This window comes from Stenella coeruleoalba, assembly GCF_951394435.1.
Source record: "Stenella coeruleoalba genome assembly, chromosome: 1".
Lineage (NCBI taxonomy): Eukaryota > Metazoa > Chordata > Mammalia > Artiodactyla > Delphinidae > Stenella > Stenella coeruleoalba.
The window spans coordinates 90894632-90906563 of record NC_137169.1 but is presented as its reverse complement, the minus strand read 5'-3'; the positions used below and the strand labels follow the sequence as shown (position 1 = coordinate 90906563).

Genomic DNA, 11932 nt, shown 5'->3' with positions numbered 1-11932 from the left:
AATATAAGAGTAAATAAAAGAAAAACAGAACTAAAATTTAGACTCACTTTCAACTACTTTAAATCAGTACCTAGAGTGTCAAATTTTATCTGCAGCAATAAAGAATTTAATTAATTTAAAGAATACATTGAAATTATACTCTATGGTGCTTCTTTTTTCTATATTTTGGATTAGCCTTTTATATTTTGAATTAATAAGAGAATCAGATGCAAAATTCCTGACAGTATAGGGAATTATTGACCAGTTTCCACTAAATGATAGGTCAAAAGAGTAAAGGCCACACCTTATCTTTTTACCTCTCATACTTTAGCATTTTATCTTGCTCATAATAGTTAGTTTTCAAGTGGGTGTGCCCTTTACTTCTATCAATAATGTGATGAAAATATTTAAACAATATTCTTTTATTGCCACTTTTCCAATTAATTAGTATATGTCAATAAAAATGTTGGCACTTTTTTCATAAGCACCATCTCATTTATTTCTAATGTCTCTAAAGATTCTTTTCAATGAGTTAAAAGAGCACAAAATATTCTCTACTGGAATATTCTAAAAGAATCTCTAAAGATTCTTTTCAATGAGTTAAAAGAGCACAAAATATTCTCTACTGGAAGGAGAATAGCAAATCTTCAGCAAAATAACACTTTTCAAAAAAAAAAGATATATCTCTCATCAAAAAATCTACAAACAATAAATGTTAGAGAGGGTGTGGAGAAAAGGGAACCCTCTTGCACTGTGGGTGGGAATGTAAATTGATACAGCCACTGTGGAGAACAGTACGGAGGTTCCTTAAAAAACTAAAATTCGAACTAACATATGAGCCAGCAATCCCACTACTGGGCATATACACTGACAAAACCATAATTCAAAAAGAGTCATGTACCACAATGTTCATTTCAGCTCTGTTTACAATAGCCAGGACATGGAAGCAACCTAAGTGTCCATCAACAAATGAATGGATAAAGATGTGGCACATATATACAATGGAATATTACTCAGACATAAAAAGAAATGAAACTGAACTATTTGTAGTGAGGTGGATGGACCTAGAGTCTGTCATATAGAGTGAAGTAAGTCAGAAAGAGAAAAACAAATACCATATGCTAACACATATACATGGAATCTAAAAAAAAAAAAAAAAAAAAAAGGTTCTGAAGAACCTAGGGGCAGGACAGGAATAAAGATGCAGATGTAGAGAATGGACTTGAGGACATGGGGAGGAGGAAGGGTAAACTGGGACGAAGTGAGAGAGTAGCATTGACATATATACACTACCAAATGTAAAACAGATAACTAGTGGGAAGCAGCTGCATAGCACAGGGAGATCAGCTCAGTGCTTTGTGACCACCTAGAGGGGTGGGATAGGGAGGTTGGGAGGGAGTCACAAGAGGGAGGGGATATGGGGATATATGTATACATGTGGCTGATTCACTTTGTTGTTCAGCGGAGACTGGAACAACATTGTGGGGCAATTATACTCCAATAAAGATGTTTAAAAAAAAAGATATGTCTCAGTCAAATTAAATTACAGAGAGTATTGACATTGATAGAATAAAAATTCCTAAGATAGAACTGGGTAGAATTCCTAAAGTAACACCCAATTCTTACAAAATCTACCACTAGGAAACAGAGGTTTCATTTTATATCGCATTGTAACTGCACCAAGGAATCTTCTTTAGCAAAGTCCCAACATCCCTCTTCAATTTCAGTATGACATTTTATTCTGAAGTTAATAGATAATAATATGTACAACCATAGAATATCAGCTAAATCAAGACACTAAATATAGACAGGGTAATACTGTAGCTTCTGTTCTATTAGGACATAAGAACAGGACCCAAATCTGACCAGGTATAAGATCTTTAGACTCATTCAGTCCAGTACTGCATGGCAGAGCATAGAGCAAGCCTCTCAGAGACAGTGTTGTACCAGAACAACCTTCCTGACTTAGTTTTCCTCCCTCTCAGAATCAATTTGGTTAAGAGAGGAAACCAAAGCCATACAACATCATCATGTGAAAGCCATTGGAAAGAGAATGAAACAAAGAATATTTAGAATGTAGGAGAAGATTTCTGTGAGCTCCAGATAATTAATTATTATAGACTGCATAATTTGTTTCTTTTAGATTTTAACTTATTAAACATGAAAGGGCCTTTATATTGTGAAAAGCACCCAAGTGTTATGACTTTGTATGGGAATCATCATTAAATCAGCTACCCCTAACTGTTAGAAACACCCTATGTAAGAAATACAGACATGTATTAGAGATACATAGCCGGGCAAGTGGTGTTAATGGCAACAAACATGTTTTTCAATATGCTTTTCTGAGTTCTTAGAAATGCCTTTGACAAAAAGGTTAATGAAAATCTTCTAAAACACAACAAAATGTTGATTGTAATGATATTATTATTAGTTAAGTATATGTGTTTTTTTATGCCTTTCTGAGTTTTTCAAGTTGATTACTTATAAGAGCTTTAACCAAAAATTAATGAATTATGAGAAGTTATAGATTACATATATATAAGAACAGAAACACCTTTTATTTCTCTGTGTGTATATATTTAATTCAAACTTTATAATTTAGATTCAGCATGAATCGCAATAAATGGATCTTCAGCAGAGTTACTAATAGAAAAGTTAGCATTGCCATCACCGGAAACATAGATTTTAATTCCTGTACAATAGTTACCAATTTTATCTCCAGAAATGACATCACAATATGTACCAGCAGGAAGACCAGTTTGCAAAGTTGAAGATAATGCCCTGTAAAATAAAATTTAAGGTTTCACCACAATTAAAAGCAAGAATACAGACTATCTCTAAAACAAAGAGTTTAACTTTGTGCTGTAGAACTCTAAGCAGTCAAGGTCTCAATGAAAATAAAATCCAAATACAAAGGCCTCTCCAGTGGCTGTAAGTAGTTTTCTTAGGGCCAACAATATTCATATACAAGAGAAGACTTAGGCGTAACCTAGTCAAGAGTAAATATTATTAAAAAAATAATAATAAGGTTGAAGAGTATCAGTGAAGATTTGGTTGAATTGGCTCCTTTAGAGAAAATCGATTCCTGTGGTAAACACACACATTTAAAATTTGTCTTCATCTGAACGTAAGAAAATACTGATTACTGTCAAGAATTTAAATATGATTATTTCTTCAAAAACCTCTTTTTTTTCAAGAGGGTCAAATAAATTTGGGCTGGAGATAAAAATAATCTCGCATTTCTATGAAGAAGTATATGGTTTTAAAATACAAATCTGTCCCATAAATTTATTTTGATTCTCCCATCTACAAAAGACAGAAATTAAAGGACTGGCAATGGAGTCTTGGGGAAGAAAGAGATACACTTGATTTATTTTTTGTCAGTAAAATATAATTTGTGCTAGAGTGAGCTAAGCATGAGTGGAAGTTAGCCTTTGACAAAGGCATTTCAACTGCTTGCAAAGAGGTCTTCTCAGCTATAGTTCTCTGTGTGAGGGAATCAGTATACTTGAGACAGAGAATATAAGTGTCACAAATGAAAAGCCAGTAATGAGATGTTTCAGAACTAAAACTAAAAAATCTCCTGACGTCAATCAATGACCATAACATATATATTCTTCATATATATATATGCTTTAAAAAGCATTATTTGCCACAGAAAGACAGGACAGTGAAAAAAGAAGACCAAAGAACTAGATACCAGGGTAGGTGAAAAAAAAGAGACAGAAAAAAAGATATTTCCGTCCTGAGGCAGTATTTTTCCATTATTTATTTTAAAAGTCCTAGAAGACAGTCTTCTAGGGATTTCACAAGCTTTATATTATGTGAATTTTATGTGAGATGTATATGTTAGCATATATATGTGCATATCTTCCCATGATATGCACAAGTATACAAAAAATAACTCTACTTAGAAGAGAAAGCCCTTATAAAGAGAGATCAAAATAATAAGAGTCATCATCATTTTTCTGCTGATCACTAAGTTTTCTTAATCTGCTGACTAAAAGATTTTTCAGATATGAAAGAAGTAAATGAACAGGAAAAGAATAAATCAAGAACATGTTGGTACAAAATATTATTTCTAATTGATGTCTACTTACCAGTCATCATTGTTAAAGACAATGAATCCTCTGTTTCCTCTTCCAAAAGCTACTTGGTTGCTACCATTATCCCACCAGTTTGTAAAAGGTTGGCCATCAACTACATTGCGGAACACAACCATGTTCCTAAACACAAAATAGCATAGGAAATGCTGATGAATATGTCAACAGTTTAAAACAAAATGTTAAGAAACTGTATTATTAGAGGATATCTCTAAATAAGTATTCCTACCTTATTTGACGCCATCGATGTTCACAGACCCAGTCATTGCCACAAGTAGTATCTGGATTAATAGTAACTTCTTTAATGACTCCATTATTATTTGGTGGCCCAATCCAATTATTAACATCCTCAATTAACAAAAAAAATTAATACATTTTAAAAGCTCACATTATTAACATTACATGTGCCCTTATTCAGTCCACCAAACCCAATCTGTCCCTTATGTGTCTCTGTAGTGTCTTCATTGAGAATTCAACTTGTTCCGTATTTTTACTGAATTTATCTTCCCCCTAACTTCCCATTCTCTAGTGCCATATTTCAAACAAGGCTATGATTCTCTTACCCTCTCATTTTCTTTGCAAGGAATTGCAATGACTTCTTAATATCACTCTAGGTAGTGCAATGTCACTGAAATGGCAAGGCCTTTAGTGTCAGAAACAGCAGGACTAAAAGATAGGCTCTATTAGTACTAGCTACAAAAAACTTAGTTAATATACAAAACTTCGGTGCCTGATTTTCCTCTTCAGTAAAGTGAAGATATTACTTAGTGACTATAAAAATTAAATGAGGTATGTAAAAATGCTTTCCACATGATAATTGATAAATAAATATTAGTTTCTTTCATTCTTCTTTGTTAAATAAATGTACTAATCAAAGCATCACAATATCGCTTAATAAATTGACCAAATTTTTAATATTGTGGTTTCTGATTGGTACTTTCAAAGATAATCATAGGATAAAACAGATTATGTCTAGGAAGTTTATCAAGGTCTGTCTTAAATCCTGTTGTATGATGAATAGTGGACAAAACTAAGAGTTGTTAGCATGCACAAGTCCTGGAGAAGTCTTGGAAATGTTATGGGAAAAGGGGAAATGGACATACGCCATGACTCCAGCCATCAGAAATAAGACCAGTTAGTGGGAATTACAAGAAATTGACTCAATATAAAGGGACATCTTCTAAATATTAAGCCTATCTAACAATAGAATGAGTTGCTGTACAAAGTAGTGGACTTCTCAATTTGAAAATAATCTACTACAAATTAGATAAATATCTATCTGGTTTGCAGTGAAGAGAATTTTCTACTTCAGGTATGAAGTTGCTATATGATGTTGCATTTGAAATCTTCAGTTTGAAAACTGTCCACTAACTTTCTAAATATATTCTTTAATAATCTTATTTCTCAGTCTTTTTTAAATTATTACTCAGATTATTGTCTTTACCATACCACCCAAATATTTTTCATTTTTAACATTCCCAGCAGAGTCAGCAAATGTCTCTTCTTTAACACATATACTTTCCTTCCTGTTATACCATACTTTCCCTATTGAACCTAGGTCTAATTGGATCATCTCTTTGCTTTCCAAAAAACTTCTTTAAAAGTATTTAACAAATATTTATATTGCTCGTACTGTAGTGCATGTACTGTTTTAATTTTTTTGAAGTGTTAATTTGTAATCATATCAACTCTATGAAGTAGGTACTTATGAGAAGTGCATATTTTACTCACTGTATCCTATTTTTAAGTGTGTTTTGTTTTCTTTGGTGAGGGGCTACCTTTGTCATATTTTGAAATAGCTTACATACTCTTTTTCCATAGAGATCATTATTTTTTTTAATATTTACTGCATTTTTAAAAGAGTTCTGCATCAGGTCTACACTTAATAAATATTTGATACAAAAAATACCGAATGTAATAGCATCATGTGAAATTAAAACAAAATTAACCTCTTTTTCTTGAGGAAAAGACATTTTGGAAAATACCAAAACTTACTTTTCCATTTTCAAAATGTCTTGGCCAACGATAGCTTGACATTACTCGTGTAAATCCATAGGGATGAGCGAGCATAAATCCAACTCCCATTTTGTACAGTCTATAATATTATAGAAGAAAATATTTTTTTTAATATCATTAAAATGTAGGTTTAAAAATAGGGAACTTGGGCTTCCCTGGTGGCGAAGTGTTTGAGAGTCCGCCTGCCGATGCAGGGGACACAGGTTCGTGCCCCGGTCCGGGAAGATACCACATGCAGCGGAGCGGCTGGGCCCGTGAGCCACGTCTGCTGAGCCTGCGCGTCCGGAGCCTGTGCTCCGCAACAGGAGAAGCCACAACAGTGAGAGGCCGGCGTACCACAAAAACAAAACAACAACAACAAAAAATGGGGAACTTTGTTTCTTACCTAGGGTCCCAGAATGTAAGAATAGATGCTCCCCCAGCTCCACTCCCTCGCTGATTGTCATGGTTATCAACAAAGACAAGTGCTCTGTCAGAAGGCATGAAACCCCAGCCTTCTCCCCAGTTCCTATTTAAAAAGAAAAAAAAAAAATCTTAAAAGCACCTATATGTATTCTTTTACAATAGCTTTAGAGTAACCTACATGTGTATTTCGTTCAGAATATAACCCTCTAATGAAATTCTCTCTCTAATTAAATGAGTATTCTGTAGGGCTTTCAAAATAGAAACTATATAGATATATTATCTACAAATTCATTTCATGCATGTATATATGTAGGAATTACTTGACTTACATTCATGTTACAGGTATAAGATTTTTGTTATAAAAGTTATTTTAGAAGTTTCACTAAATTATAATTTAGATGGACTGTAGAAGGTTCAACATTCTTATCATTTTATATACAATGGCAAACTGTTTTTAAATAAGGCTTCAATATTATATTGTTATAATATAAATATTTTAATATTTGAAATTAATTAATTGATTAATAATTCTACAGGACGACCACATTGTAGGGACTTCATAAAGTACAGAATCATTTTAACAATAACCTGGCCTGCACAAATTATGTGCAAACATTAGTCAAATCTAATAGAGACGTATAATACCAGGATTAAAATCTCTATGTGATGTTTTGGATCTCTAAAATTACTTCCTCATGATTGACGTTCTAAATAATGATGATCAATTGGTGTTTGGGGAACTCTGACACTTGCTATTAGTAAATGAATCCTTGGATGTTGTCTAAATAAAAAGGCTTAAAGAGGAAAATTCATGTTGGGTAATATCACAAATAAATCTGTGAAATACTTCAAAGGATCAATTGTATTTCACTTACTTTAAGTAAGACATCTTCTCTCCATTCCACTTGCGCAGAACTGTGCCTAGTTTTGCACCATATTTAAATTCTGTCACACGGCCATTTCCAAAGTACTCACTGCTTTTAATTGGCTCACCACCCAGATCAATTACCTAGTAGAAATCAAGAAGAAAATATCATTTTAAATAAGAGTTGAAAAGAATTTTAATTAACGAGTTACTATTATATAGAAAATAACTTTATGCTATTTATGTTATGTGAAATGACCCAAATCCTTTTGCTTATGTTAAGATTCTTATTTTCCTTTGTTAAAATCTATGCTACAACATTAAAAGTAACATGACAAAATAACCTGTTGTCCTGTGAGAATGCTGACCTAATTTACTCTTGCACATAAATGATAAGAATAGCTCACACTTATAGAGCACTTAATATCCAGCTGGCAATATTTCTAAGTGCTTGCTAAATATTACCTCTTTAGTTCTCCAAAGAAAACAAAGACATAACCATTATCATTATTCCTTTCGATAAACTTTGAAAAAATTGTTGCTCAGAGAGGTTAATCAATTTGCCTAAACAGACACAGCTAACAGCACTATAGCCAAGAATTTAAGTCACATAGCCTGGCTCAAGACAGCAACTATATTCTTATCTGTGTTCTATAATGGTCTCTGAGGAGATTATACATGACACAGAGATTTTTGGCAGCCTAAAAAATTCTCGGCACTTGCATAAAAAAGCTCCTGTGATAGAGTCAGACGTGCTGTCTCTGAATCAAAGGAGTTTAAGGAACATTCCTCCGTATACATGAGTCAGCCATTATCCTACAGAAATTGCACTTTTAATGAAATCTGCCATTTATTTTCTGATGAATCTTTGTTTTATCTGCACATATGTGTATTGATGTACCTCCTGGTAAATGAAAGGTTTACTTCCTGCAGGGAACCATCTTTTGTTTAGATTATGCAGTTTATCCAAAATTGCCTTCATGTCTCCAGGCCACATGTGCTTAGCGGCATCAATTCTGAACCCTGCTACACCAATGTCAATGAGACGGTTCAGATATTCAGCAATTGTGGAGCGCACATAATCTTTCTCCAGTGCAAGATCAAGAAGACCAACCAGACGACAATCTCGGACCTATTGAGGTAAAAAATGTTGTAATTGGTACATAAAGCATCACCTTTGCCTGAGAATCCATTTGATTATTCATTCATTTATTCATTAATGGATATTTCTATAGTGTCTTCTTTGCTTTGGTCTCTGGGGATACTGACATTCTAGTATGGACATACCTTTGAAACATTTTCTAGTATAAAAATGGAGAATGTAGGAAATACAGTGGATGAGCTTTTTTATTGTGAAAACTTTAATTGGGAAAAATGTTTTAAATATCGATTTGAGATTCTTTGTTTGAACAGTCAGGCTTAGAATCCTGTTCTAAGGAATCTCAACTAATATTTAAAATGAGATCAATAAACTACATGTGGATAATAAAAGACATAGACAGCTCTTTTTGCTAATTACCTGAGAAGCATCATCATAGCTCTCAATTTCTCCACTTCTAGTTTTACATTTACCATCATTAAAATCCCAACCAGAGTACGGGACTGCTGGAAAATCCTCAGTTCCAGGGTTGAAGTAACTCCCACAAGTACTGCTCGTTCCTGCAGCCACACCATTTCCACACATATGATTAATTATAGCATCCACATAAATACGGACCTGAAAGGCCAAATTTCTATTTCAATGAGACTTAGAGAGAGGTAGAAATTTATAATGGTATTAATTTGAGTTTACAGCACATTAATATCACTCCAAAATATCTCTTTGTTATTTTATAACTTACCTTCCTAGAAGAGCAACAGTCAAATGTGAAAGGAAATAATTGGGAACTAAAGCCCTACATGCATTCTAGCCACTTGGTCGAATATTTACATATATGATAAATTAAGAGAACCCAAAACTACCATAACTGTGAAAAAATGCAAAGACCCTTTTTTTTTTGGCGGGGAGGGGCAGGAGAAAAGAATCAGATGAGGCAGGAGAGATGACTGGTTTTTGTAATTTCCATGGGTCATCCTAAGAAATAAAAAGCCAGTCTCTACTATCTATTTAGGATCAGTAAGTATTGTCTCTTGTTATGCTCCTCATCAAAGAGAAAATAATTATTTACCATCAAAGAACCTATAGGAAGAAAGACCCGGGACTTACGGGTGAAGACACAAGTCACATAAAAGTAACGCCAATACTGTAACTGGAATTTCCGATTCCTAACTGGAAAAGTGTTCCTCAGAAACGTATGCAGCCAGGAGGGTTAAAAGGTGATATTTTGCTGTATGAGTAAGTTCGTGGCCTTAAACTTTTTCTTACATCTTCTTTAGTGCATAAATAAATATTTACAAAAGCTGAACATAAGGCAACAATCACATTTTAATTTATGGCTAAAGCATGAAGTAAAATTTTAAAATATATGAAAATCGTTCTGCTTGAAAGGAACAGGAGGCAAGAGAGAGAAATCCTTTTTCTATATAATACTTTTAAAGGGAACTTTAATTCACTTACACCAACGTTGTTACATCTAGTCACCATGTCTTTGAATTCATTCTCATTTCCTGATCTTGTACACAACTTGTAGCTAACTGGTTGGTACCTTTCCCACCACGGTCTTGAAGGATTATTAATTACCGCATTTTCATTGGGTGAGGAAACCTACAAATAAAACAACAGTAGTAAGTATCAAATTACAGCTTACTTTGTGTCACTGAATGTTCTAGAAATGACTCAAGAGTCTAAAATTGTTTCTGAATCTTTGTATTTGCAGCCACATTCCTTAACAACCATTAGAAAATATTAACTTCACATTGGAAATGTCCTGCTGAAAAAAATATTGTATTAGAAATAAAACATGAAGTTGCCAACAATTTCAATTTTTTTTCTTCCTCAGAAAACTGTTTTACTTAGAGTACTTATTTGTGAAGTAAAATGTTGTCCCAGCTTCACAGACACAGAGCATAATACCATTTACTCTAAGCACAGGGAAGTCTGCAATTTATACTGTGAACAATACCCACCTGAACCCCTCCAAATCCTTTGGGAGCTAAGTATCGCTCACATTCAAGAGCAATATCAACCCAGCGCCACTCAAACAGATGGACAATAGATGTCCGTCCAGATTCGGTATTTGGGGCATACTGAGCCCAGCAGAATCCAATGGCTGAAAGCAATAGAAAGAGCTTCATTTTGCTTTCAAGCTGTCAGTGTTCTTTCCAGCAACTATTTATATTCCTGTAAGAAGCATATTTTACAATGTAAATGTTAACATGAATAAACAGAGCACAAACCATTTATTCATAATCTGAAAAGAACTATCGATAATAATGTTAAACAGGTGAAGAACAGCCATAAAATCTCCCAGGAATAACACCTAAATGACCTTTTAGAACAATGTTTTCCTTTTTGAGGGAATATTAACCATTTTTAAACATCTGGCATTTTATATATCTCATTTATTGTGTTGTTCATCGTTGTTTGTTTCATCTTTAGTTCTTCTAGGTCCTTGTTAAATGTTTTTTGCATTTTGTCTATTCTATTTCCAAGATTTTGGATCATCTTTACTATCATTATTCTGAATTCTTTTTCAGGTAGACTGCCTATTTCCTCTTAATTTGTTAGGTCTGGTGGGATTTTATCTTGCTCCTTCATCTGCTGTGTGTTTTTCTGACTTCTCATTTTGCTTATCTTACTGTGTTTGGGGTCTCCTTTTTGGAGGCTGCACGTTCGTAGTTCCTGTTGTTTTTGGTGTTTGTCCCCAGTGGCTAAGGTTGGTTCAGTGGGTTGTGTAGGCTTCCTGGTGGAGGGGACTAGTGCCTGTGTTCTGGTGGATGAGGCTGGATCTTGTCTTTCTGGTGGGCAGGTCCACGTCTGTTGGTGTGTTTTGGGGTGTCTGTGGACTTATTATGATTTTAGGCAGCCTCTCTGCTAATGGGTGGGGTTGTGTTCCTGTCTTGCTAGTTGTTTGGCATAGGATGTCCAGCACTGTAGCTTGCTGGTCGTTGAGTGAAGCTGGGTGCTGGTGTTGAGATGGAGATCTCTGGGAGATTTTCGCCTTTTGATATTATGTGGAGCTGGGAGGTCTCTTGTTGACCAGTGTCCTGAAGTTGTCTCTCCCACCTCAGAGGCATAACACTGACTCCTGGCTGCAGCACCAAGAGCCTTTCATCCACACGGCTCAGAATAAAAGGGAGAAAAAGTAGAAAGAAAGAATTAGTAGAAGGAAAGAAAGAAGAAAGAAAGAAAAGAAAAGAAAGAAAGGAGGGAGGGAGGGAAGGAGGGAGGAAGGAAAGAAGGAAGGAGGGAAGTAAGGAAAAAATGAAAGAAAGAAGATAAGGTAAAATAAAATAAAGTAAGATAAAATGTAATAAAGTTATTAAAATAAAAAAAAATAATTAAGAGAGGGGAAAAAAAGGACGGATAGAACCCTAGGACAAATGGTGGAAGCAAAGCTATACAGACAAAATCTCACACAGAAGCATACAGATACACACTCACAAAAAGAGGAAAAGGGGAAAA

General features: G+C 34.3%; 1 protein-coding gene across 1 annotated transcript; it reads right to left on the bottom strand.

Annotated features, from left to right (window-relative positions):
• Positions 1–2570: 2570 nt before the first annotated feature.
• On the bottom strand, positions 2571–10638 carry LOC307187590 (pancreatic alpha-amylase; the record flags this gene model as incomplete). The annotated part of the gene is made up of 10 exons (XM_079923866.1): positions 10435–10638; positions 9926–10072; positions 8888–9085; positions 8270–8500; positions 7379–7512; positions 6484–6606; positions 6078–6177; positions 4312–4430; positions 4080–4205; positions 2571–2760 (listed from the first exon to the last, which is right to left on the bottom strand). The coding sequence occupies exons 1-10, from the start codon at positions 10600–10602 to the stop codon at positions 2571–2573; spliced, it is 1536 nt and encodes a 511-aa protein (XP_079779992.1). The 5' UTR covers positions 10603–10638.
• Positions 10639–11932: the final 1294 nt, after the last annotated feature.